Source organism: Notothenia rossii (genome assembly GCF_949606895.1).
Source record: "Notothenia rossii genome assembly, chromosome: 5".
Classification (NCBI taxonomy): domain Eukaryota; kingdom Metazoa; phylum Chordata; class Actinopteri; order Perciformes; family Nototheniidae; genus Notothenia; species Notothenia rossii.
In genome coordinates this window covers 23,907,209-23,935,038 of record NC_136903.1, presented here as the reverse complement: position 1 = coordinate 23,935,038, position 27,830 = coordinate 23,907,209, and the positions used below count along the sequence as shown (strand labels likewise).

Genomic DNA, 27,830 nt, shown 5'->3' with positions numbered 1-27,830 from the left:
CTCTGTTGTGTCTTGTGCTAGGGTTTAATAATGGGGAAAAGGCCACCAAAGGTTTATGGAGTTTAAATCCTTGATTATTGTAAATAGTGCTATGCTTATCCTTTATTTTCAATGATCAAACAATCAGTTAAGCAGCATATTCTTGCTTTAAAGGTAGGGGTAAGAATGGAGAAACCAGCTCGAGTGCGCTAGAATTTGAAAGTAGCAGCCGAAAACAATCTGGCTCTCCCTTCAGACTTCCTTACAGAGCACCTCCTCTAACACACACGGAGGCGCACATGACCAACGAGGGCACGAGATAAGTTTGTGCCCAGATGGAAGGCTGACAGGCAGGTAGGCCATCCAGTTATTTTAGCCGGGCCGGCTCAGATGATTGGTCGTGCTTTTGGATGTTAAGAGCATTCCATGGAATATAACAAAAAGGGTTTCTGAAGTGAATTACTTATACCCTACCTTTTAATAGACTTCAATAAAGGGCAATTTTATTCCAATGATGTGTAATTTCATTTGATTTATTGTGCTTTTATTTACATTTTATGTTCTCAATTAGATTTACAAATGTACCTCAAAATGAATCTGTCCTGTACAGGCCACACTCAAATAACGGTCAGCATTCATAGCAAGGGACAACAAACATATGTACATTTACCTTATTTATACACTTTGGCTTGAAAAGTCACAGACTCTGACATACTAGTAACATGCAGCGCCAGCGCCACAAACAGCAAAGATAATATTTAAGATATTCATAAAATAGATTCGATGGAGGCGGTTGTGTAGGAGCGGTCCACCGTGTCGTAGAAGCGCAGGCAGGCCTTGTAGTGCAGCAGCTTCTCAGCCAGAGGGCTGACTGTCAGGGCTTTACCCCGCACACTCAGGTCTATATACCTGGGGAAAAAATCAGTGAGGGTTAGAATTAAAGTATGATAATAAAATGTATAATCTAATAGTAACCTGTAGACCACCTTATAGTGTAGGCAGGTAGTTAGATAATACTGCACCTTTTAGATACACGCCAAGACACAAGGGTATTAACCGCCATCAGTGAGGCCAGGAGGAAGAAGAATCTCTCAAGGTTCCCATCATGCAGTGCGTCTGGGTAAAAGTTACCTGTAAACATGTTTCAATGCAGTCATCAGAATCAGTGATATCTAAGGCTAAAAACGTTTTGTTTTTTAGCCAAATTACAGTGCCAATTTATTGGAAGTTTTTATTTTCTCATTTTACCTCCAGAGACAAAGTACACCAGCTGAACGATTAAGGCTGCCAGGAAGCAGCCCCCTCCATAGGACAGAGTGAGGAAGTGTAAGGAGATCCCTCTGATGTGGCTTGGGGTCAGCTGGAAAGATATTAGGGAGCCTGTGGGAGAGGAAGTGACAGCAGGTTTTGTCATTATTCCCCGCTGTGTATTTATGAAAAATAGGGCAACATTTCTAAACTTTGGAAATTCAACAGAAGGTATTTCAGTTAGTTTGTTCTAATTTGATAAAGAGGACTTTTTAGGCAGGAAGCACCAGCTACAGACAACCTGCATTAAACACTGGCCTCACTCACATGCAGGGGTGACGAGAGCCTCTGCAAGACCTAGCAGGATGTACTGAGGAGCCAGATGGAAACACGGCATGGACGACACCTGCAGAACTTTCCCAGAGAGGGTCTGCTCCACCAGAGGGTAGGACCTCCGATGCAGCTCAGACAAACCTGCCACCAACACCGACAGAGTGGCACATGCATGGCCCAGAGCTAGAAAGGGAGGATGGACAGGGAGGGGTGATAAGAGAGGGGGCTGCAGAATAAGTACGGGAGGAAAGGGAGGCAGAAGAGCAAGAGAGAGAGACATTAGAATGATATGTCAAAAGTGGAGATGTGCGTGTGTGCACATAGAAATACTCACTGATGACTTTTGCAGGTGCCAGAGGAGCTTTTTCCGCAGAGAGGTAGTAAGTGGTCACACACTCTAAGAGGGGGGCCAAGAGCAGCAGAGGGATGATACTGATCACATTCATGCCACCGATGGGCAACAGGTGGCTGGTCAGGTGAAGGTTTGAGTTCATGGTCTGTATGTAGTACCCTGAGGGAATCTGAAGAAAACATTGTCTTAACCTCAGTGCATATGGACACAATCCTTTTACATGCTTCATAATAAAGCCACATTGTGCTCTATGTAACCACCTGTGTGATGCAGGCTCTGTAAAGCAGCTGAAGGCCATACAGAGGGAAGAGCTTGGCCAGGACTTTGACGTTCTCTACATGCGTCTCGCTGTAACGGCCGCCATTGTTCTCCTTGGCCCGGTCCAGCCAAGATCCCACATCTCCGCTCAGGTGACGGTAGTGGAGGCAGCACATCTTGAGGGAGTTCAAGAAAACTCCCAGTGTGGTCAATAGTGATCCACCTGCAGAACGAAAGACACATGAAGTAATTGAATGAGTTGTTAAATTGATCTGATGTGTAACAAGTTATTGTGGTGTTACAAGTAAAATAGAAAAAGAGGTGGAACCAACTAACTGCTTTGCAAATAACAAACAAGTCCAAAGTCATTGTGGAGTCAAGATTTTGAGTCCTAACTTGTCTCTGATCTTATACTGCAATTCATTCTTTCTTAAAAACCATATCATTTCTGTAGGATAGGATATTTTATTTGGTATCATCAACTGGTGCTCAGTTACGTAACATTCTTAATGTCTCTCTCCTGAAATATGATTGGATTCTGTTTCATTGGTTCCAACCAAGTGAATCTTCAGATTCAAGCGTTCGACTTAACTAATAACTTCTAAAGTTTTTTGATTTGTGAAATATTTGGGCTTTTCAGAAGCCTGACAGGTATTTTCAAAAAGTCAAAAGTCAAAAAGCTTAAGTTGAAGTTACAAGACTATGGTGTTAAAGTCCATTCCAAGTTGCAAGATTTTTTTCAAGTAGTCAAACTTGTGTCTGACTAAAGTCCATATCTCTGAAAACAAGTAATGTATAGTGTGTCTGAATACTTTAATAATGACATTTTATACACAGTATGTTACCTTTCTTGGGTTTGTAGGTGAGATTGTTCCGCATCATGTGTATGGCGATTAGAGCCAGCAGCACAGAGGTGAAGGGGATAAGGAAGCCCAGATTTTTGGCCACAGACTGCTGGATGTAAGCGATGCCCAGAAACACCACAGTGGAATTCAGGTTGACCAACCAGTAGAACCTGAACAAATGTAAAGCAAATAATACACTCACTTCCTTACTTAATACCTCAATAACTAGTGTAATTTGAAATTCGTTAAGAGGCATTCATGGTCCCCAGAAGGTAAATCACACTGACTTTGGCAATCCTCTGACTTAGCCTTTTGCAAAACCATGACATTGAAATGTAAGGTGTAACAGCCGTTGAATGGATTCATAGGAAATCTGGAGCAAATATTTATGCTCTTCTCGAATGAATTGTCTATTTTTTAATGACTGGCATGTTTACTTCCCTACAACTCAAGTCCCAATTTCAGGGGCATTATAGTTCTTGTTTTTTCTCCATAATAATACAACAACTTGCATGTCTTATTTGTAAACAGTATAACTTGATTGTAAAGAACTTGACGATAAATCCTTCTTAAATGAAACTGGTCACAGTAACAATATGGATGGACAGTTTGGAGTCTTATCATTGGCTAACCAGTTGAATAACTGCATCTAAACAGCACCAGCACCCACCAGTTGAAGAAGGACAGGAGCTGGTGCTGGTTGTAGCACTGCAGGCTGTACGCTCCCATTGGACAGAGAATGGCCCGGATGCCTCCGATGCCCAGAGCAGCAGCCAGGAGGCCGGTGTAGAACAAGATCTGCTGCTCCCGACGTTCCAGCTGGTGCGTCATGTGGTGAGTGTCAATGTAGAAATCTTCGAAGGGGAATGCCACCACAGGCAGCATGGCTGTGCCTAGAAAGCACAGTGACAGGTGAAGGTCACGGCATAGTTGTATTTTAAATAACAGTGTGACTTAACAGAAGCAGTCATGGCTCTGTCTTTTTTACTATCAGCATTTATGGGATTTGGTTGCTTTATTTGGATAATTTGTTTCTCTCCTTTCAGTGGTATTATGCTTTTAAATATCGTTTAATAGATTGTTGTGGGGATTTCTGGCAGAAGGGGGGATTTGGAGGGTATATAAAGTTTTGATCTTTGTATATTAGCTTTTATTACAATAAAGGCCTTCATACAATATATGAAGCCCTAGTGGCTTTCGTTTTCATATTTTTTGAATGGTTTATTTATTGATGGTTTTGTGTTCTCTTTAATCTTTTTTCCCAATTTCATTTTCTGTCTTTTCTATTAACCTTGGTTTTATGTCCCGATGGAGCCTCGCATCTTGTATTTAACTTGAAAAAGTTGTTTTAAATATAAGGTGTCAGATATTTATTTTTCAAGTCAAACATACAGATAAATATCCAGTTTTCTTAACTTGCAGATTTCACCCCACACTAAATGGACATCTAATCTTACATTATACGGAAATACTAGACACTGAATACATTTGAATCAAGTCATATAGTTTTATCACAACAGCAAATCAGATAAACTTCAATTGTGTCTTACCAAAGAAATGTAGGAAGGCACATATGTAGAGCACCTTGGACCTCCCCAGGCAGGTCTCTGCAAACCAGCCAACCAGAACCGGGGTCAGGGTGCTGGCTCCTATGAAGCACAGGTTGACGGTCGCAGCCAGGTAGTTATCATATCCCAGCTTCACCGTGCAGAAGAGAATGGTGTTGCATACAATCCCAAAGAAAGTGAATCTCTCACACAGCTCCACAAGCAGGACACAGATGATAACTTGGAGCTTCTTGCGGGACTTCCTTGGTGGTCCATGTTCTGGACGAGGAGCCCGGTCTGGACGAGGGGCCCTGGAGTGTCGACGCAGTTGGCCTCTGCCATCTGGCAGTTTATTTGGGTCTCCTACCACCATACCACCTGGCCAGCGAGCTGGCTGATGGGCTGCTCAGCTAACTAATGAATCTTGCAGAGCTCTGATGAGAGGGAACTCTGCCCTTCGAGGATAGGAGCATAGACTGGATAGGAGCAGCAGAAGCCAGAGCTGGAATCCCTCATCCTGGTGTGACTCTGGCGACACTTAGGATCAGACACACCTCTTTGCATTCTGCACGTGCTGGTGGCCGATGTCCTCCTGTGTCAGGATCTCACTCAGAACTGTGGTTGTCTCACAGTGATCTAACACTTGATTCAACATTGTATTCAGAAGGAGTGTAGGCTGGGAGCAATGTAGAGAGCATCCCAGAAATATTTGTATAATTACTGACAAGATACAGTCATGTCATGTGGATGTTGTTTCTGTTAATGACTCACACAGCGCAGTGGTGGAAAGTAACTAAGTGCATGTACACTCACTTTTACCAGCTGAAGCATTGATACAGACAAAAAAGTATCAAAAATATGCCAGTACGACTGAAACAGGTCATTCTGCATAATGAGTATGAATGCTTTTAATTGTTACTGAGTATTTCTAAGATCTGGTATCACTACTTTTAGGTTAGATATAGGGTTGACCGGGTTAGGGTTAGGGTTTAACCTGGTTAACCCGGTTAACCCTAACCCCTAAAGATCTGAGGACTTTTCCACCACTGGTACAGATTTACAGTAGCTGTAATCTGTTCGATCTTGATTTAAATGAAGCAAATGTTGTTTATTCAAACATAAATATTATTTTGTAATGCAAAAAGTCACAGATTAAATGATCATCAACAATCAACACAGAATGCTTAGTTGGCTTTAGCATCACAACACATAAAAAAGACAACAAATTAATTTAGTGCATCCGACTCGCAAAATGCCACATCTCTATGTGAAAGCAGTACAAGCTCAATTTGAAACGCCTGCTGATAATTAGACTGAAAATGTTAAGTGCTAGTGTGACCGAGTACACAGCCCGGTCAACTTTAACTGGATCAGGGCGGCTGGATCAACAATAACAGCCTGTTTTTGCAGTAGGGAGTAAACATGTTGTCTGACTCAACCAAACAGCACTGGACAGAATAACACTGGAATAATGTTGTTGATTCAAAGACCGTGAAAACTCTACTCCCTTTTTACTGTTTGTTTGAGGGCCAAGAGATATTTGTCTCAACAAAAATTGTTTATAAATTAATGGTTGCATTACCAATCGGGTACCAAGCTATTTAGAGATAACCAAAACTGACCAGTATGAAAGAAGGGATAAGTGTGGGACAATGTAAAAAAAATGCAATCAATGTTTGAACCTTATTTCATATTAGTAGGTCCTAGTAGGCTAATTGGCCAATATACAATAATTATAGTGGGCCTTTTTTGACATGCCACACTATTTTGAATAAATAATGATAAACAATGTCAATAACACAGACATTATTTTTGAGAAGGAAATAATGTTGTAAAGACAGACGCCTGGTATCCATGGCGTCAGGCTTCACCATGGTTACAGAAGCAGCGTCCAGTTGAGTTTGGGGGCGTGGTGTATCATGGGGAAAAAAGTTGGTTGGAAATCAGTTCTATCGTTGGGGGAAACGACGAGCAAAGCAGGCTTTTCTTCAAATACACGTAAAAAAGGTAGGTTATAAAATGTTTGCAATGTTGTACAGTTAATAAGAGACCTGCACACATCATACATGGAGACAGCTAGTTTGAAACTAACCATTAAACGTTCGTAGCACGTTACATAATAAAGCTAATGTTGCTAACCAAAGCTAAAGCTAGCTGTTAGTTTCGAGTGCTAACGCTACCCCCTCTTTGCTAACCGTAAAAACGACCTGTTGCCATAAGGCTTAGCATACGCTTGTTTGTGTTATAGGCGCATCCAAAAAGCTGCATAGATCTTTGGCATTAGTTTTCAGACAACACGCGTAACTTATGGAAAACATTCTCATGTGTCGACCTTAGATATCGGCTAGCAATGTCTGGCCGGAAGATGCCGAACTTTCCTGCCTCTGCGTCCCAGTGCTTCAGCTCCACCCCTGTCAAAACCATCCAGGGGAAATACCTGCACATATCAAAGGGTTTGGAAGACGACGTGCTGTCCGACGAAGAAGACACTTTCTCTCTGCTCTCTCCCATATACCACGACAGTTTCGACAGTGATGAAGACCTGGAGCCCAGCCCGCGGGCTTCCCCCAGGCTGAGCGACTCATCCAGACTCAGCCTTTCACCAGTCAGGTACCGAACAATTATTCAGGCTTAAGATACTTTCGGAACCAAGACCACAGGGTGCATTATAGAGAGACAACATACATTGTACATCTGTTTCTGTTATAGATGTGAGCTACCAAGAACGCCCTCAGTGCAGATGTTGGATACAGCTGTGGAGCCTCTTAGTGCATGGGAAAAGTGGCTGGTTAGCAAAGCAAAAGAAGACCGTTTACATTTAGAAAAACAAGCAGAAGAGGCAAGCAACAGTGAATTAACTTTTTTTTATCATGTACTAGTGTGTACTTTCCTTATGTTATTTTGCTCTTTAAATATGTCTATAAGGCTAGTCATAACTTTCCTCCTTATTTCCAAAATGTACTTTCTTATTGCATCTGGTCTGAATCTCAACATTTCATGTTCCTTAAAATAGGAGTGGTTAAAAAAGGAAAATAAAGCACATGAAGAAAGGGAGCTGGAACAGAAAAAGATTGTCATGGAAGAGAGGATCCAAATTTGGCTAAAGATGAAAAGAGAACAGGTATATGACTCATATATACTTTAAACTCCATTAAAACACATAAAGCACAATAGTGTTTTGGCTGTAATTGGTACACTATCCAATGCTGACAACATGTCTTTTATTTGTTTTCTCTTTTCAATCTCAGGAGAAGCAAGAGCAACTTCTAAAACTGAGGAAAGAGGAGGTGAAGATACAGAGGCAGCACGAGAAACAGAGGGAGATAGAACAGAAAGCTCAACAAAAATACAAAGACTGGCTGCAGAAGAAAAACCAGGAAAAAATTGAAATGGAAAAGAAGGAGAAGGTAATGTGGATCTTTTTATGAGATGAATGTAATAAGATTATTCATGAGCAGAAATAGACTGATACACATATTTATTTTTAATCTTGACAGGAGGAAGCTGCCCTGAAGGAGGAGCAGGAGAAGGAGCGCCGCCAGAGGGCAGAGGAGAAGTTTAAGGACTGGCTGGCAAAAGCTAATGAAAAAACCAAAGCTAGTCCCCAATCACCCTGCTACACGAGAAGTAAGATCATTTCATTCAATAAATAACTGAAATGTATTAAAGGTCCCATGTCATGCTTTTCCGGTTATTACCCATCCCCTTGTGTGTTATGTAGCTTTTTATGCATGTAAACGATCTGCAGAGTCACAAACCCTCAAAGTACACCCTGTAGCGAGTAAAACTCTAACACAGAAAAGTCCTTTCTATGCTGCCCCAGAACGCCTCGTTGGAGATCTTTCTTTTTCCATTTGTTTCGTCCAAATGGACCAATCCGTGGAGCTCCTCACACACACACACTCTCTCAGCGGTCAGTGACCAAACTGTGACGCGCTGGGGGGGGACACTGTCCTCTCCAGCAGCGAGCCCCGCAACGTCCCGCCAACACGGCACCCAGACCCCATGCAGCATTCTCATCTGTTTGTCATTACTGGTGTCATTTTCTGGTTGCTAACGCCATTGTAACACATGATCACTGATGATAACCCTGATGATTATGTAAACTAAAAAAACAAACTGACAGTGTTCATTTTTTAAAAATCGTGTTATAAAATACTATATATAACTTTGTATATATATATATAAAGGTATTCTGTGATACAAAAATATTAAATACATAATTTAAGCTAATAATTGGATTGGATGTCTATAGAAATGTAACGGTTTTTGAGTTAGTTCCAGACGGGATCAAATGTGATTATATCTTACATCTTTAATTGGCCTAGCTAAGACAAGTATTTTGAATTTGTTGTGTATCAGTTTCTTATGGCTTTGATTTATTTTAGGTCCATATGAGAAATACCTCCCGTCACCAGGCTTCTACAATCCAATCCCCTGGAAGCCGATTCACGTCCCTCCTGTGGAGAAAGAACTGAATAACACATCTGGCAAGAAACCTCAGAGGAGCCAACAAAGCTCCGCCAGCGCTCTGAGACTGAGGAACTCTGCGAGTGCCACCCAGGTGCTGCAGAGGAGATGACACAGCTGACATGTGTGTGACTGATATGGCTGCTCTGTTACTGCTTAAATATGATTCATCAACCACAACAGCTCCTGAACTGAGACTGCTGAATCACAGAAGTATTTCTGTTCACTTTTATGGATGTGGTATTTAAGCTTCCATATCTACATTTTCATTTGTTGTATTTTTGAACACTGGACAATATTGTAATAATGCACCAGCTCATATTAGATTGTTTGTAAGGATGTGTCTTGGGGATTGTTATGATTTTACAAACATGTTTATAATTTATTCTTATACTGCACCCAGCTTTTATACCATAATAATGGCGCGTGTACATAGCATTATGACTGGACATTTAAACAATGGAGTTTATTTTGTTGTATCCTGTCGATAAAAGAGGCTTTATGAAAGTAATTTTTTCACTGTTATCTTATTTGTGCCATCACGAAATGGTCAACAAAACCACATTCATTGCATCTAATCAGGCATCAACCACACTACGGAAAGGAGGTGGCTGGTGGTCACAGCCAAAGATAGACCCAGCTCGGTCAAGTGCCCCTCACACTCACACATTGTCCTGTGTCCAGCTGTGCCTTGTTCTTCTGTGGGCTGAGATGACGACAGAACAAGAGAGGGGGTGGAGAGAGAGAGAGAGAGACTGATTCAGAGCTGAATGCTCATTCTGTGTTAACATCTCACTGTGATACCAATGTGTGCAGCCTGAGGTAAAAACATTTCAATTACACTTTTAGTTAGATAATCCTGTCTTTAAATACATCATTTCTAAGTGCCTGTGGTGTTTTGTTCCTGCTCGTGCTACGCTTAGCTCTCTCTATAGTGGAGTGCTGTGGAATGTGTTAGTTGACAGCAGTCAGCCGGGGGGCTCATAGTTTAGGCGATTTTAAAGGTACAAAAACTTTCTGTGGTCCAAAGGACAGCTGTTAAGACGAAGGTCAAGTTTTTACATTACGTTAAGTTTCAGAAGTAGTTTAAGCTGTTTGCTTTGGGGTATTTGCACACTGAGCCAGCACTTTGTAGTCTGTGTAACTTTTACTCTAAACTATATGTCATAACTAGTTTGTAACAAATCCAACTAGATCTCAATATTTTTAAATCCATCTAAAATCTATTTATGCTTAACCAGTACTTTTTGTAATGAACAATATTTCAGGTCACTTAACTTTATTTTTGCCTCTTTCAGGTATTGCGTCCTATTACAGAGCGTGAAAAGAAAACCCATATCCCAAGATGCAGTGGTGCAGGTGGGCTGGCAGTTGGAGGTCACACCTACCAAGACAGGTAGGAGGCGGGTCTATGTGTCAGAATTGAAGTGGAAGGCAGAAACAGTGACAGTCTAAAGGGCAGCAGGGCAGACTGTTCTTCAAGACTTTAAGAATGTGTCGCGTAGCAAAGACATGGAAACAAGCGCAGGATGAATAACAACTTTTGGATGGCAAAAAGGGAACTTTAATCCTCTGCTATGGGATAATCAAGTTGATTTTGGAGCTGGATAGAGTTGGTGAATGAGGTTTAACATGACAGAAAACGCAATGTTGGATAAAAACTGGGATTTTTCATCATCTATAGTGATTTATTTTGATCTCTGACTGGCTCTTTACCTGCAGATCACACATTTTTCAGCTGGAAACACATTGACTGTTCAACTACAGCTGATATAAACCTGATTTTCCTCTTTTTATGACTAGGATGTGCCTGTAAATAGTGCCAGTTTTCTATTGACACAACTTGAGCCAGTTCTTTTACATAGAGGCACATAATCCTGTGTTTCAGCCTCAGTGGGTTTATTGTGAACATATTCCTCCCTTCACCATGCAGTCTGCAGGGCCAGAGATTGAGGACTCTTTCGACTTTCTTTTCAAAATCATCCTGGTTGGGGACTCAGACGTGGGGAAGACCTGTGTGGTCCAGAGCTTCAAGTCTGGCATTTTCATTGGAAAGCAGCAGAACACCATCGGGGTGGACTTTACTGTTCGCACCCTGGACATCGATGGCAAGAAGGTCAAGGTATGTGACAACACAATTTGGGTATAACTTAACATATTTAACAGAAATATGAATATATAAGATGTGTGTGTACTTACTCTTGTCTTAAAGTAAATACTCCCTTTGCTTGATCAGTATTTGTTTCTCCTTAAGAGAAAGAGGAGTGCCTTAATGTTCCCTAAGAACGGCCTGTGTGTTAGCTTTCTGGGTGTGTTCTTTTGTCAACTGCTTGCTTGTCTCATTATGCTTATTAGTTAGGGTTAGTCAACACACAGGCAAAGTAATTAAAAAAAAGGACGGATTGCTTTCAGAGTCTCTAACAGCACATCTGACTAACTCATGTTCATAGACACGTTTTGTAACTATGTCAGCAGGGGCGGACTGGGAGGAAAAAGTGGCCGGGGATTAATTGACAGACAGGCCCACTTAATGCACGGCATGTATCGGCCGGCCAGCGACGAAAGTATGGTACTTAACAAAAAACCCTATGCATTTTATGTTATTTTGGACAATTATTCATATAGTAATCACATTACCTGAGCCCTTGAGTTGCCTAGAGCAAAATAGTTACAGCATTTATTTAGTGATTTTAATGTTAACAGATCATTGATACAATAACATTTTGACCCAATTTGCCTGACTTGATACATGGAATAAAACATGGGCGTAGGAAGCATCCTCAATGTGGGTGAGACAATTTAACAGGGGGTGTGGGCAGGTGGTGGACCTCACCTCCTCTAGGGGGGTCCGGAGCTTTAAATGTTGAAGTTAAATGCATCAATCTGGTGCACTTTGAGAGCAAAATTAGGGACTAAATCTATGGCAGTCAGTAGGGGCTTGGACTGTGAGCCGTAGGGTCGCCGGTTCAAGTCCCCGACCAGACCTACATTTAGAGTGTGGACTTCTACTTGGAGAGGTCCCAGTTCACCTCCTGCACTGCCGTGGTGCCCTTGAGCAAGGCACCGGACATCCCCCTTCCCCCTTCACTCCCATTGCTCCCCGGGCGCTGTACAATAGCTGCCTCCTAGTACTAGACTCCTGGTACTAGGGTTAAAAGCAGAGAACACATTTAACTGTGTGTGCTGTGTGCTCTGCATGTGTGACCATTAAAGAGGGTTTCATCCCTCCCAATTCTTCTTCTTTTTCAACACCCATATAAAACAGAACTGTAAACAGATTTACTTTTTCTTTCAACATTTATTTGAACAGCAAGTGGAGGCAAAAGTGACTGCACCCAAAACAATAAATCTGCTAGCTAACTCGCCTAAACTCAGTAACAGAATGTGGGCAACACGTTCTCCACAGCCGCGCGACCTCTGAGTCAGATGTCACTTCCCCCTTTTCTATCCTACGGGTACAGCCGTACAGCCGCTGCCCACACACAGCACCGGCCCACCGGGGAAACTCCCGGTATTCCCAATGGCCAGTCCGCCCCTGTATGTCAGTGATATTGGATGTTTTGGGGTTGTTATTGCAGATTCAGATATGGGACACAGCAGGTCAGGAGCGTTTCCGCACCATAACTCAGAGTTACTACCGCAGTGCCCACGGGGCGATGGTGGCCTATGACATCACACGCCGCTCCACGTTTGACTCTGTTCCCCTCTGGATCAGAGAGGTGGAGCAGTTTGGAGCTGCCGGAGTGGTGCTGATCCTCATTGGTAAGTAGATTGAAAATAAATTGGTTTTATGTATGCCTGTAAACTCTTCAACATATTCCTAGACTTCAGGACAATACATTGCTGGTAAACTGTTTTTTCTTTGTGACTTTGATTGATCAACCAATGAATCCATTCTTTCTCTGGTTTCAGCTTTCAAACAGTTGTAAACAGAATATTTAGGGTTTTGGATTGTTGGTCTTTTGTGTTGATAAACAATCATTAGATTACATGGTTTGCAAATTGAAAGATTATGAATCAATACGATTTGTTCAAGAATAAGTGTTCTTCTAGTTCCATCTCCTACAATCTGAGGATGTTATGTTTTCCTTTTTCATTTAGGGCAGTTAACTCAGTATTTTTTGTGTTTAGTGTCGGAGAAGATATTAACACATTACACTGGAATCTCATAAAAAAGTCTGCTATTTTCCTGACCGTGTTAAATTGATAATAAAGCTGTTATTTGTGTTCTTTCTGATTGCCTGCTCTGCTAATCCCTGCAGGTAATAAGTCCGACCTTGAAGCTCAGAGGCAGGTTTTGTTCGAGGAGGCGTGCACTCTGGCAGAAAACAACAGCGTGTTGGCTGCCCTAGAAACCTCTGCCAAGGAGGCCCAGAACGTGGAGGCAGCCTTCATCCTCATGGCCCGGGAGCTGCTGGCACGCAACGGCATGACCGTCACAGACGAGATACCCCAAGACTCGCCTCAATTCATGCTGAGTAACAGCTCCCACTCGGTCAACGGCTCCGAGTCTTCAGACAGGAAGTGTGGCTGCTGAGCGGACTGCAACTGCTTTTTGTTTGGAAAATAGGGTTGACAATTTAGAAGAAACTACATGTTGCATTGTGTATGTGTGTGAAAGTGTTGTATATATTTTGAAATTGAATATTTATGCACTTTGTTGAATAAGTAACAGGTTTTAAATGGCGGCTGCTAATCGAACATGTTTTGTATATTCAGAGGATAAGTTAAGAGGATTTCACACCTCAGCTGGAGGACTGTACTAAAACTGCACTACAGTACACAGAATTTTTGACTTGACAAGCAACATTTTGTGTCTTTCATCCTTTTAATTGTTATTTATTCAATATGGCTTTTTCAGTACATTACCAGTGCTTCACAGTTGTACCCAGTAGGTAGCCTGCAGATTCTACTTAATTATCACTGTAGAATAAAGTTGAATAAAGACTCAATTTAATAATACACTTTATTATAATATGTTATATTATTACAGATATAACAAACCTGTCTAATTTTCAGTAGTACTTTAATGTAAATACTTTATTAATCTTCAACAAAAATATTGTATTTCTGACATTTCAATTAACATGTCAAACTACCGGTATTTCCCTTAGACTTTAACCATCCGACGACAAAAAAGCACATTCTTTTGAAACTGTGATATTGTGTATAAATTAAAAAAATACCCCCCAAAAAAACTAAAATAAAATGACATTGCTCTGGACATAACTTAAAATGTATGAGGTGCTAAACTGAAACCAACTTAATCTTATCACCATTAGTGGTTCCACATGCAAAAACAAATCAAGCTGAAATATGATAGCAGTAAAAACAAACTGCAGAAATGGTCTAGGTATATTTTGGAAAGGCAAGATAAGGTCTTTCTGGATTATTCTGAATGTTATCCAGGTAAACGTGTAAATATGTTTTAACAATCATACATGAACTTACAGTACTCTATAAATGTCAGTTGAGTAACTCAAAACCTAGACTTCCTTAAAATCCATGTGCGTTTTATAAAAAGAGAAAGCTGCGTAAAAAAGGCAAGAATGGACACTTTCTACTTGATCAATTGACATATACAGTAGTAGTAGTAGTAGTAGTAGTAGGTAGGGCAATTGTGTGTGTTTGTGGATGTGTTGTGCAATATAAATACTGTAGCAGTCTGTGACACACTATCAAACATGACCAACTTAAAAAGGATTGCATACTGTTGCTGTTTGCATTTAATTCTACGGCACTTTATAAAAATCTGTAAAAACAAGCCACTGAAACAGCTTCATATCCCCAGTCAGGATTAGGGACGGATGTTAGTAACAAAACAACTCTTATAGATGGTGCAGCTACCGGTTTAGGATGGTTACAGTTGTTTTCTGGACGGCTGTTATTGATGAAGCCGCTCATCCTACTCCAAAGGCCAGCCTTCCTGCTGGAACACCAGCTCCACCGCCTCCTTCACATCCTCCACCAGGAAGGTCGGCTCCGTGAGGCTGGGGTCGAAGCGGAAGTCCCTGTGGCCGTGGAAGGTGGGCTGATCCTTCACGGCGTGGGCAGGGTCCGAGGGCAGCCCCTCCTCTCTGCTGTACACTCCTGTGCACACCAGGATGGAGCTGCAGCCCTCAGGGAGGTCCCCCTCTGTCCTGTGCACACCTGACGCTCCGCCCAGTTCTGCTGAGGTCATTTTCAGGGCGTCTTCAACAGTTTCTGAGCCTCCTCCCCCACTCCTGGCCTGCATCTGGGCCTTGGTGCGCTGGTAAGCCTGAAGGTAGTGGTCGTAGAGGTTGGCGCCGTATATGTCTGACATGAGGTTATCACTGTTAAAAAGATGAAGTGGCAACACATTAAAAGGAGCTCTTACTTGACTTTGGTGAATCAGAGCCAACCCTTCAGATTTTAATTTTGCTGATGCTTTTATCTACATGAGGGCAAATTCAGAACAGCAAGAGTCCTGCAAGTACATATGCTTCAAATAGTGCGACATACAGAAATGAGAAGAGTTGTATATATAGTTATAAATATTCTTTGATAGATGTTATAGGCCAAGGTGCAGTCTGAGACATACGATGTGTTGACTGTCTGCTCTCCTGCTACAATGGGGAGCTGGTTCCACCATTTTAAAGACAGGATAGAAAAACACAAGTTACACAATAACTGAAAAACAAACCAATTAAGGCAGTATGAGACCACCAACTCCATATAAAGAGTAAAATGACTGTTCATGAATATAACCAACTACGTTTAATATGTGCTATATGTGCAATATATATATATGCCGTTAATAACTGTAATATATACACCTGGCTGCTAAAATCCTTAGAACTGTTACAAGATGTGTATTTTGTAAATTGTGTATATATATACTATCTATCTATATAATACTCATCCAACTATGTGCTATATGCGCAATATATATATATATATATATATATATATATATATATATATATATATATATATATATATGTATATATGCCGTTAATAACTGTGTAATATATACCTGCCTGCTAAATCCTAAGAACTGTTACAAGATGTGTATTTTGAAAATGATGTAACTTTTTTTAAATGTTCTTTTATTATATTTTGTATTATATCATAACTTAGTACTTTAATGCATGTAACATATGTAACATTAAGCTGTCTGTGGCTCTTTTTCTGCTAGAACTATGTACATTTCCCCTCTGTGGGACTAATAAAGGTATTCTGATTCTGATTCAGCTTCAGTTCCCTGTAGGAAAGGGCTCTCTCCGCAAAGTAAATATTCTAAATATGGCAAGGCAAAGTTTATTTATATAGCACTTTTCAACACCAGGCAATTCAAAGTGCTTTACAAAAAATGAAAGACATTAAGAAAATGGCATTTAAAATCAGTCATGGCATACACTTAAGCTGATATTCATTATAATATACATTTTCCTGCCAGCCCTGTACTCAGCAGTGTATTGCTTCCCTATGGACAAACTCAAACTACTCCACTTTAAACAGTTTGAACTATCGCTTTAAGGACAAATGTGGGTCTAAGGTCATGAGCCGACTGAGCAACTCACCCTATAGCATACAGCCGCTTCACAGGCGTGGTCCAGCCCAGCCTCTTGGCCTGCTCTCTGATCAGCAGCTCGGCGTAGTTATACGTCACCACGCTGGGTTTACCGATCAGAGCCTCGTACTTCAGATCAAAGCCTGTGACCTTCTTGTACATGCTCTCTAAGCACACCAGGAACATACCGTGACCAAACCTATGACACAGGGACATTCAGTATAATAACACCCTTAATACTGTTTCAGTGTGTATTTTTTACACATACTGTACCTGGGACTCTTCGCCTCGGCCATCCACAGCAGGTCCATGTTACAGGCCAGGAGTGGGATGTGAGGGTACCGCGCCGCGTTCCAAACATTGTCTGGGTTCCCGTTAGACAGGAGGACATCAACAATAAGCTGGAGGTTGGTCTCCCATCTGATTGGCTCACCAAATAGGATGACAGCTGTAGGAACACACAGATGAAGAAGGGAGAAACATAAGACAACCATTCCTGAGTTTGTTAGGAATTGTTAATCAATGCTTAAGAATCACACTTAAGGCTAAAACTTACCGTCTATTGGTCGTAAGCCTTTTGTGGGGGGAATCTGTAAAATATGATACACAATTGTTAAAATGTCACACTAATCTGTAACTGAACATCAACAGGCTTGACTATTAATACTACTTACCTTGTCCTTGGGCCTTCTGTTGTGATCTACGACATCTAGAAGAGGATATGCATCCCTGAGCATATCTATGGTAACAACATCCTGAAAGCCCAGGCTGAAGTGGGTTAAAGTCAAACACAGATGAGCAAGAGTTGCAGTAAACCCACTTGACTTACTTACGGTATTTATCAATACACTAAGAAGGCCTTAAGAACTGGCTTTTTCTAAGACTTGAAGGGAAATCCATAGATTGACTTAAATGAATGACAACCATAACAATGAAACACGCATAATAAAGCAGAGGACAAGGCAACTTGAAAGGAAATGGCGCTCCACCAAGCATGAAGAATTTCGGTTACTCTGGCTTGAAAACCTTAAAAAATATAAGAAGGCACTACGCACTGCCAGAGCAGCTTATTATTCCTCCCTAATAGAAGAAAAAAAAAAAATGCCAGGTTTCTTTTTAGAACAGTAGCCAGGCTGACCGAGAGTCACAGTTCCATTGAGTCTTCTATTCCTACATCCATCAGTAGTAATGACTTTATGAACTTCTTTAATGATACAATTATAACTCTCAGGGAAAAAATAAACCACCACCTACCCTTAGCCAGCACTGAATCACCTTTAACACCGGACATATACTTAGAGTGCTTCTCTCCTATAGACCAAAACCAACTAAATTAAATTATTTCATCCTCTAACAGCATCTACCTGTATCTTAGACCCTGTTCCATCAAAGCTGTTCAAGGAAATTGCACCCCTAATTAATACACCTGTATTAAATATGATGATTATATCTTTACTTTCAGGCTATTTTCCACAGTCATTTAAAGTAGCTGTAATTAAACCTATTATTATTATGAAAAAAAAAAGACCTTGATCCTGAGGTTATGGCCAACTACAGGCCAATATCAATTCCCTTCCTCTCAAAAATCCTCGAGAAAGCAGTGGCCTGACAATTGTGTGCATTTTAAAATACAAATTGTTTGTTTGAGAAATTCCAGTCAGTTTAGAAAACATCATAGCACAGAGACAGCACTGGTTAAAGTCACAAATGACCTGCTTTGTGCATCTGATAATGGACTTGCCTCTATCCTGGTTCTGTTAGATCTGAGTGCTGCCTTTGACACTATTGACCATAACATACTACTCCAAAGATTAGAGTTGTTGATAGGTATAAGGGGAACTGCACTAAGCTGGCTCAGGTCATATCTATCAAAACGGTCTCAGTTTGTATCTGTCAACGATGAATCCTCATTACAAACTACAGTCAGTCATGGAGTACCGCAAGGGTTTGTACTTAGACCCATCCTGTTCATCATATATATACTACCATTGGGCAATATCATAAGAAATAACTCCATCAATGTTCATTGTTATGCAGATGATACACAATTGTATCTATCAATTAAACCAGATGTACAATTTTCATTGGTAAAACTGCAAGAATGCCTCAAAGACATAAAGACATGGATGACTAGCAACTTTCTATTATTAAACTCTGACAAAACAGAAGTCATTATACTTGACCCCCGGCACCTTCGGAACAAACTGTCCAACAACATCATTTCTTCTAATTGTATTACCTTAACCTCCAGACCCACGGTAAAAAATCTTGGTGTTATTTTTGACGAGGATTTGTCTTTTAAATCCCATATAAAGCAAAGTTCAAGGACTGCCTACTTCCATCTACAGAATATTGTAAAAATCAGGCACATCCTAAATCACAACAATGCAGAAACACTAATCCATGCTTTTATCACCTCCAGGCTGGATTATTGCAATTCCTTTTTATCAGGCTGTCCAAACTCATCATTAAAGACCCTTCAATTCATACAAAATGCTGCAGCACAGGTTTTAACAGGAACAAAAAAGATGGACCACATCACTCCTGTTTAAGCAGCATTGCACTGGCTACCAGTTAATTCCAGGATGGATTTTAAAATACTTTTATTCACATACAAAGCGCTAAATCGTCAGGGACCATCCTACCTACAGGATCTTTTAATCTCCTATTGCCCCTCTAGGGCATTAAGATCCCAGAGTGCAGGTCTGTTGGTGGTTCCCAGAGTCCACAAAAAAAGGTCAGGTACTAGAGCTTTCGGCTACCAAGCCCTGTTCCTCTGGAATCAACTTCTAGTGTCGATTAGGGAGGCAGACAGTGTCCACACATTTAAGAGTAGGTTAAAGACTTTCCTCTTTAGTACAGCGTACAGTTAAGACTGGTTTTAAACCCCCTTTTATACATCCTCATGGACCCTTCGTTTTATGGAATTGTATTTATTGTACTCTAACTGTATTTGTGTCATTGTGTTATGTTCCTTTCTAAATTCGTATTTTCACATTGATCTTGTAAGATACGTTTGTTGTTTTTACATTGTTTTACATTGCCAATTGTGTTTGTTGACTTGTGAAGCCCTCTGAGACAAATATGATTTGTGATTTTGGGCTATATAAATAAACTTGAATTGAATTGAATTGAATTGAACCTACACTTGACAAAAGGCAATACATCTGTGAAAGGGCCTCACTGAGACAAATAGGCAGCAAAGGGAACAAAGGGTACAAAGATTAAACACTGATAACAACGTGGAACACGAGCAAAAATACAGTGAATAAACAGAACATGCACACTTCTCTTATAGGTCAATTTCAAGAGGTAAGTGCACAAATGCAGAGTTCCCGATTTAACACAGGATACTTGTGAGCGACCTCCTCTATGGGACCCTGTCCCGACACCAGCACCCGCATTTTATGGATATCGGTGAACATTCGCAAAGGACTGTGAGACAGCATCACCTGGTCTGGAGTCACCTGCGAAATAATATGGATGTCAGAGAAAAACAAAACAGTGCAAGCTGAGGACTAAAAAGGGAAAAGGGAAATTATGTCTTCAGCTACCTCCACCTCAAGCAGATGTGACAGGTGCTCTGCTTTAGCCTGCCTCATGGAGTTCCCAGCGTTGGTGACAAACACCACAGGCACCTTGTATTTCCCATGGCGGTCCACCAGGTTCTTGAAGCACTGCTTGGCTGCAGGGATGGGGGTCCTGCCCCGCACCAGCACCCCATCAATGTCAAAGAGGAGCCCGAAGGAGCCGGCGCCCTGAGGAGGGAGCTGGGATAGAGAGGGGGGGGCATGTGCAGCATGAAAACATGGGGCTGTTCATTAGCAGTGATACTACATAGTGATGTGTCGGTCGCGAACGAGCCGGCTCAAAGAGTTATTTTTATTTATTTATTTTTGTTAAGTAATACAAGACGGAATGATATGATGATCTCCGTGCTACGGGTGCTCCGTGCATGCATGCAGTGACATGTAATATCCAAGGATTAGAGACTGTTGGATGCTGCTGTTTTGCACATTGCAATACATGTATTTGTATTGTGTTTTTTTATGATTAGAAACGGTTGGATGCTGCTCTTTTGAACATTGCAATATATTTATTTTCACTTTTTATTTATGATTATCTTTTAGGCTCTGCAAAGATTTGATGGCAGCTGTTGCTGTCTTTTTTTTTGTTGTTAATACTGAAATAGAGACCTGCTGTTTTTTTTTTTAAATGTCGATACAGTAGCTGTCCTTTTTTAAAATGTCTATGCTAAAGTTTTTATAGATGTTGCTATCTGCTTTGTGTAGCGTGGTTCTACAAGCAAGTCAGTGCATTCATTGGGTGGTATCAGAGAGTTACACGGGTCTGTAAATGCAATGAAAACAATTGGCCACAGCAAATTTGATTGAATTATAAAAGTTATGTGTGGTCAAATGAAGGGCCGTTTGGGAGCCGTCTCTTCTCGGTGTGCCAAGCCAAATGACCCGGCTCAATAAAATGTGCCAGAATTCTCATCACTACAGGCTGGGTCATAAATTATAACCCTGCTACTTCAGGATCAGGGCACTGGGTAGGACTTTGTTCCCAGAGTATATCAATTACACACCACCATTTTATTGTATATAACTGATTGAGGAGTGAACTAGGAGAATAAGATAGTAATGACTGAGGTTTGAATTTGTGCCATAGTAAAAATGTGTGTGTGTGCGTGTGTGTGTGTGTGTGTGTGTGTGTGTGATGGGGTTAGCTTTGACATGTTGTTTTTCCATTTTAACATTGCAATAGAAAATAAATAAGTACAAAAACAAGCTGACAAGGTACTTTTCTTAATTTGGTATTCATTAACCTCTATCTTAATTTAAGTAAAGTTTTTAAAGAACATCTACTTACATGGCTATATTTTCTTGAAGTCGAAGGTTTTGCTACTCCCTCACAGGCTGATTTCAGCAGCTGCAAACCGGTTTTCGAACACCTTACTCTCTGCATATCTTCAGGCACTTGTGTGTAAAAGACGGTGGGTAAACAACATACAATAAAAGAGAGCAGAGATTTTCTAGCTTTAGCCGAGCTAACAGTAACTATCTACTTCGGACGGAAGAAATGGGTCATGGTATCTCAAACAGACAGAGAGGGTCAATACTAAACTGCGCGTTCTGCTCATGCTGTCAGTGTAGCTGCCATACAGTGACGTATATTACAATGAATGCGCATGCGCAGAGCCACCGGAAAGACAAGGTTGTTTATGATCTGAGTTTTTGTAGAAATGAAACTGAATGACTTAATAATAGAAACTTAACCGCACAAATCTAATTAAAATTATTATAGCATAATTAATTCTCGACATTGACACGCAAATAATGTTTTCTGTAACATGTCATGATACCGTGTAGTTTGAGTAAAGTGGTTGGTCAAATTAGTTAGTACTACATAGGCTAGTAAACATTTCATATGTTTAAAACCTTTATAGTTTAGATGGGTTGTAAACAATGCTGTTTTCAAGTTAACAGCCTTAATTTAGTCAGCCTTTTAAAATATATATTTATCAGCAAATTACCTTACACATTATGTTTTGAATTAATATACATGGTAATGCACATATACAATTTATTTTCTTAGTACTTAAATAACGCCTACAAATGAACCCCCAAGTGGATCAGGTAACATGTTAAAATTTACTTTTCACAGACCGTCTATATAACAGGTCTATACTTATGCTTGTCTTAGGCAAAGTTAGTTAAGTCCAAAAAACGTTTTTTATTTATTTGTTGCCAGTAATGTTGTAACATAATCAGTAATCACTGTATTTACTAGACACCATATGACATGTTCATTTCATTCTGTAAATGGGTGTTCATTAATTTAAAACCATTGTAGCAAAACATCTTTATTAGTCCAGGGTACAAAACACAAATAACATTAATTCTAAGTGTAAGCTATAAACCCAGTAGCACAAACAAACATGAATTAGATACACTTCACATTGATTATCTTCTACAGGCAGACAGTAGACACCACAGTCCAGTCCTCAACTGAATCTCAGCTCGTTTTCTAGTCCGTAGATCTTAGCCTTCAGCGCCATCAGCTCACCCTGAACCTTCTTCGTCCTGCCGCTGGTCTGACGTACCTCATGCAGAATGGCTAAGTCCTGGTTGGGCCCAACATTCAGAGTAACCTGCCAGAGAGGATGCATGTACATCAGGTTTAACAGTTTGCATTTGAACTATAATAAAGTTCTATATAAGGTTAAATAGAGAGCTCAAAACATGCTTGTTGGCGTTACAAAAATCACCCAAAAAACCCTTTAACAGTTAAGACAAAGTGAAAAAATGGGGTTAGTTGAAAAAGTTAAATTATCGGTCAAGTAATTTCACCTTGAGGAGTTGTTTTTCGACATCTTTGAACTTCTGTCTGAGGTGCTTCAGGTCCGTCTTGAAGCCCTCCACCTCCATAGCCCTTCTCTTCTCCAGCGCTTCATAACGCTGAGTCATCAGCTGCAGACGCTTGGCCATTTTGTCTGAACGCTCCTGCACAAAAACATTTGGTAAAATAACAAACATCAGTATCAACAAACTTGGACATGGCATAACATATGAACATTAAATCAGATCTGTATATGCACAGGAATGGTACCTTAAATATTTCCCTGCCCACATCCCCTTCTTCTCTGATCTGGGACAGCTCTGTCTCCAGTGTAATGCACTGCCCTCTGTACATCTCTGCCAGACGGTGGGCCTGCTTCACATCCTCCTGCATTGCCTGAGGACATAGATTAAAAAAAAACAAGTTAAATGAAAAAACAGCTTAATATTTCATCAAATTACATTACATTGCATTTAGCTGACGCTTTTATCCAAAGCGACTTACAATAAGTGCATTCGACCAGGAAGATACAACCTTTAAGAAAACAGAATCATATAAGTACATCAGGTTTCATAGAGCCAAACATTTCAAGTGCTACTCAACTGGCATTTAGAAAGCCAGCCCTTTATTAGTATATAAGTGCTTTGTTAGTAATTCTATCGCTCGAAGTGGAGTCTAAAGAGATGAGTTTTCAGTTTGCGTCGGAAGATGTGTAAGCTATCTGCTGTCCTGATTTCAATGGGGAGCTCATTCCACCATTTTGGAGCCAGGATAGCAAACCCACGTGTTTTTGCTGACGGGAACTTGGGTCCCCCTCGCAGTGCGGGTGCAGCGAGCTGTTTGGCTGATGCAGAGCGGAGTGCACGTGCTGGGGTGTACGGTTTAACCATGTCCTGGATGTAGGAAGGGCCAGATCCATTCACAGCATGGTACGCAAGTACCAGTGTCTTGAAGTGGATTCTAGCAGTTACTGGAAGCCAGTGAAGGGAGCGGAGGAGCGGTGTGGTGTCAAAGGGAAGGATTATTAATATTGAGGTGAGTTTGCAGAAGTGATAAGTTAGCAGATATATTTTAAGTTCTGGCTATGCTTTCAGGTTAAAAAAAACGAAACAAATATTACTTTCAGCTCCTCCTTGAGCGACTGCTTCAACTCAGGCTGAGGCCGAGGGGGGACCAGGGCGGTGCTGGTGCTGGGCTGCCACTTTGGGCCCAGCTCTGCGCCGGCAGACGGGGTCTTCCTCAGGCGGTTGTGGCTGGAGTCCAGCTCCCTGAGCAGCCGGTCCTTCTCTGACATCCAGCTCTTCTCATGAGCCCGGGCGTCAAACTTTAGCTGTAAAAAATCCCTGGTGCTCTCATATAACAGGTTCTGGGTACGCTGGAGCCTGAGGTGTAAACAAACAAAGAAAAATGTGTTTACAAAAAGAAAAAAATCCAAAAGAGGATTCACGATTCACAAAAAGAAAAAAAGGCTTAAAGAGCATCATTCCTAAAATACACAGTACAGTAGTCGTGAATAAACAAAATAAATGCAGACCCACTTGTCAGTCAGAGCTGATATCCGCTCCTGATCTTTCTGCCGTTGTGCCTGTGCCTCCTCTGTTTTAATCTGCCTATCCTCCATCAGAGACTCCACCTGCTCTCTAACCAGACGGGTCTGCTCCTCCATCTGAGCCTGCAGGGCCTCCACCTGAAAACACAAGCGACACAAATATAGTTTGGTCAAATCATCGCCAAAACCATGGAGGCAGAGAAGGGAAAAAAGTTCTCATCACTCTTTTCACATTTCTGTTGTAATTATTAATGTTGAATAGTGATGTGTAGCTCTCTTTATGAAAATTGAAAGCACATTCATTCTATTACCCGCATCAGAAAGACACCTAGAACTACCTGTAGTAACAATGTCTGGTTATCGTTCTTGTATTGTTCCAAGCTCTCTCCATTAGTCCCTTCTGCAGATTTTAATCTCCTGCCGCTCTCTAAAAAAATACAGACATAGAATGAAAATGTCACAGTCTGTCTGTATTTAACATTTAAATACAATTAATTGTACAAAAGACATTTGCCAAATGTTTTCAAACCTTTCCTGGTCGCAGCAGGTCTTAACTTTGTTGGCCTGAGATTGAGATGTTCCTCCAAGCTGGACTCGGACTTCCTCTGTGTGATGGTTACCTGATATACAACAGAACAGCTGTGTTCAGAACATTGATTACCTGTTTACCTTTTTATCTTGTATAGAGTCATATTTAAGTAATACAAATTATTTGTTGTAATTGTATTGTAAAATACATGAGACTATGTAATTAAAAAAAGCAAGACATTTCGAGCCACATGAACAACACCAGTTCCATTTAAGTGTGCCAGCCGATTTAGCATGTATAAAAAGAGATAAACTGCACAGGCTGCTGTGAGACAGATCAACGATAAAGTAAACATGTACCTTGTGAGGAGGCTCCCGGTGGAAATATGTGATCTCCCCGGTATCAGGACCCACCAGAGCAAGAAGGTGCTGGATTTTCTTCCTGTCCTCCAACTCTCTGCAGTGCACAGCAGTCAATAATGTTAGATAACTGAATAGTAGTGCTTGGGAAAAAAATAATGACAATACAATGCTAAAAGCAGATATTAAAGGCTCAACCACACAGGTGGTTTCACAAAGGGCCTGTTAGAAAATCATACACTATTATACTGTTTAAACAAATATGAAGTACCATTAAGTGAACAATCATGCATAATAGCAGCCACATGGATCTGGTACACCTACATTTAAAAGCAGCCCTAATTCATGTTATTATCAAAGCTGTGATTTCCTGCTAATACAGGTCAAAATATCCACTGGATTCATCATCAACTGTACACCCACCTGATCTTTAGTCTGTCATTTTCCGCATAAAGCCGGAGAGACTGTTCTCTCTCTTGAAAAAGGTAGACCTGCATGTCACTCAGAGCGTTCTGCAGCTCGGCAATCTCGCCCTCCCGCTGTCGCACTTCCCACTGTAGTTTATGCTGAGACGAAATCCAGGACGTACAGAAGTTCAGTAAAAACAGGCGATTATACTCATGCATGCCAAACATACAAACAAATTATAATCACATATGACTCCTAGCTTTGTTTCACCTGGTCCTCTGTGATGCCTTTGTACTTCTCCAGCATCTGCAGCAGCTCCTCGTGCTCTCCGTCAAACTGGGCGATTTTCTGTCTGTAAAACTCCAACAGCTCCCTGGAGGGACGCAGGTAAGCCAGCCGCTCATGGATCGGGGGAAGTGGGGAGTCAGGTTCTCGACCAGGCGTACAAAGGTTGGTTCTGTAGAAACAAGAAAGAGACTTTACGGAATTATCTTAAAAATGAGAAAATGTTACATTTTGCCCCATGCGTGACAGTACATGCTGCATTAAAAAAAAGGAATGAAAAAAGGCCTTTAAACCTTCTTAAGGAGTGAGACTTAATCCATGTGGGATAAGATTTAGGGATGTATCAGTGGGGGGGACATTATAAGACTAAGCATCATTCAGGGAGATTACAGTTAAAGCATTACATCTTCTGACAATGGACCCTCTCAGTGTCATAGCAACATTTCTATTGCACACATTCTTTTCTTTAAGATCTTACCTGTGTGGTGTTGCATCTTTTGTTGGAGATCCCATCCCAATAACACTGAAAACAGTAGTGTAATACAAAAAGTGGTTGTCATCAATACTGTAAAAAATACTGTTTATACCTGTCTAACAATTACATATTTTCTGCAAATAATTCTGTATCAAGAGGCCAGATGATTGGAATATACAATGTTAATACAGAGATGTCAGCCCAGAAAGCCACTGTGAGAAATCAATGCTGAGAATACTGAAATATTGACAGCAAATAAACAGCTTATTGCCATCTTTTTAAATGCCCATTATCATGAGTTGTGGTCGGATTACGATCATATAAAGTGTAGTTTGTAAAATATAAAAGTCAAATGAGACACATATTGTATAAAGGGAAGTGTGCAGCATGTCTGAGTTTCCATTGGTCGGGCGCCAGGGGGAGCGGGACGTTTAAAAGCAAAGTCTACTACTCTTTTAGAAATAACGGTATACTCACGTTGAAGATTTCAACACAAATCGAGCTAAATAAGACTAAAGTTGTAACTGTACCTTTGACAAAAACAAATAAGCACGTTACTTCCTTTTGCAAAGCTAGTAAGTTGTTGTGTCGATCCCTTGTGAGGTATATTGATGGAAACACTTTAGATTTAGCAAAAATAAAGTAAGCACATAACAGCACAACAACAAAGCTACATTTAACTTATTTCTGGTGTTTTTGGCTAGCATCCTTTTACATTTAACTTACCGACAGTCTCAAAAGTCTTCGTTCAACGGTGCTGTTGGTTCGTTGCCACCGGTTGTTGTCATCTGGATTTTGAAACCCGGAAGTTTATGCGTCGTCGTCTTCTTCGTGGTAAACTGCAGCGAAGTTAGAGTTATTTGGTCCTCCAGCGGCAGGCCAGGGTACTGGGTTTGAGCTGTGGAGCGGAGCGACATGAAAAGTAGGAATAAACTTAAACAGACAGAAGGGATAACCAGGGATGGAGGATGAAGTTCCTTTCATCAGGAAGTTACTGTAATATCGAAAAAAGTAAAGAAAATTGTTTTAAAGTTTCAATAATTACATTGAACTGGCGCAATTTATGGATGGTATTTTTGTATGTGGTCATATACATTTAGTTTAGTAATTCCACTGTTACACAACAGCGTTTGCATTAATTCTGTATATGCAATGCACTGGAAAGCTCTTGTAGTTTGCAGAACACGGAAGATAAACGTTTATCCCTTCAAATTAAAAGGCTGACATGGAAACGTGGAGAATAAGAAATATGCAAATCTGTGACATCTACTTAAAAGGAAGCTAAGCCACGTTTAAAAATAAATAAATATTCAC

General features: G+C 40.8%; 5 protein-coding genes across 5 annotated transcripts; 2 read left to right on the top strand and 3 right to left on the bottom strand.

The window, feature by feature from the left end:
• Nucleotides 1-139: 139 nt before the first annotated feature.
• slc15a5 (solute carrier family 15 member 5) lies at nucleotides 140-6,293 on the bottom strand. The gene is made up of 9 exons (XM_079681133.1): nucleotides 4,566-6,293; nucleotides 3,686-3,908; nucleotides 3,016-3,185; nucleotides 2,173-2,393; nucleotides 1,895-2,081; nucleotides 1,555-1,743; nucleotides 1,228-1,359; nucleotides 1,002-1,110; nucleotides 140-888 (listed from the first exon to the last, which is right to left on the bottom strand). Exons 1-9 carry the CDS (start codon nucleotides 4,933-4,935, stop codon nucleotides 747-749), a joined length of 1,743 nt encoding a protein of 580 aa, XP_079537259.1. The 5' UTR covers nucleotides 4,936-6,293; the 3' UTR covers nucleotides 140-746.
• A 140-nt stretch (nucleotides 6,294-6,433) lies between these two features.
• On the top strand, nucleotides 6,434-9,541 carry ccdc34 (coiled-coil domain containing 34). The gene is made up of 7 exons (XM_079681139.1): nucleotides 6,434-6,569; nucleotides 6,900-7,172; nucleotides 7,272-7,401; nucleotides 7,576-7,683; nucleotides 7,811-7,969; nucleotides 8,060-8,189; nucleotides 8,951-9,541. The coding sequence occupies exons 2-7, from the start codon at nucleotides 6,913-6,915 to the stop codon at nucleotides 9,142-9,144; spliced, it is 981 nt and encodes a 326-aa protein (XP_079537265.1). The 5' UTR covers nucleotides 6,434-6,569; nucleotides 6,900-6,912; the 3' UTR covers nucleotides 9,145-9,541.
• A 144-nt stretch (nucleotides 9,542-9,685) lies between these two features.
• Nucleotides 9,686-13,994, top strand: rab19 (RAB19, member RAS oncogene family). Its single transcript, XM_079681140.1, has 5 exons — nucleotides 9,686-9,854; nucleotides 10,331-10,428; nucleotides 10,966-11,154; nucleotides 12,611-12,794; nucleotides 13,295-13,994. The coding sequence occupies exons 2-5, from the start codon at nucleotides 10,378-10,380 to the stop codon at nucleotides 13,567-13,569; spliced, it is 699 nt and encodes a 232-aa protein (XP_079537266.1). The 5' UTR covers nucleotides 9,686-9,854; nucleotides 10,331-10,377; the 3' UTR covers nucleotides 13,570-13,994.
• On the bottom strand, nucleotides 13,985-21,738 carry hdhd5 (haloacid dehalogenase like hydrolase domain containing 5). The gene is made up of 8 exons (XM_079681135.1): nucleotides 21,442-21,738; nucleotides 20,121-20,336; nucleotides 19,921-20,033; nucleotides 17,241-17,334; nucleotides 17,123-17,156; nucleotides 16,840-17,014; nucleotides 16,577-16,765; nucleotides 13,985-15,346 (listed from the first exon to the last, which is right to left on the bottom strand). Exons 1-8 carry the CDS (start codon nucleotides 21,535-21,537, stop codon nucleotides 14,938-14,940), a joined length of 1,326 nt encoding a protein of 441 aa, XP_079537261.1. The 5' UTR covers nucleotides 21,538-21,738; the 3' UTR covers nucleotides 13,985-14,937.
• Nucleotides 21,739-22,051: 313 nt separating this feature from the next.
• ccdc77 (coiled-coil domain containing 77) lies at nucleotides 22,052-27,360 on the bottom strand. The gene is made up of 12 exons (XM_079685015.1): nucleotides 27,243-27,360; nucleotides 26,520-26,564; nucleotides 26,027-26,213; nucleotides 25,772-25,914; nucleotides 25,349-25,445; nucleotides 24,990-25,080; nucleotides 24,799-24,887; nucleotides 24,450-24,598; nucleotides 24,032-24,293; nucleotides 23,182-23,307; nucleotides 22,923-23,075; nucleotides 22,052-22,723 (listed from the first exon to the last, which is right to left on the bottom strand). The coding sequence occupies exons 2-12, from the start codon at nucleotides 26,552-26,554 to the stop codon at nucleotides 22,577-22,579; spliced, it is 1,479 nt and encodes a 492-aa protein (XP_079541141.1). The 5' UTR covers nucleotides 26,555-26,564; nucleotides 27,243-27,360; the 3' UTR covers nucleotides 22,052-22,576.
• Between the last annotated feature and the right edge of the window lie 470 nt (nucleotides 27,361-27,830).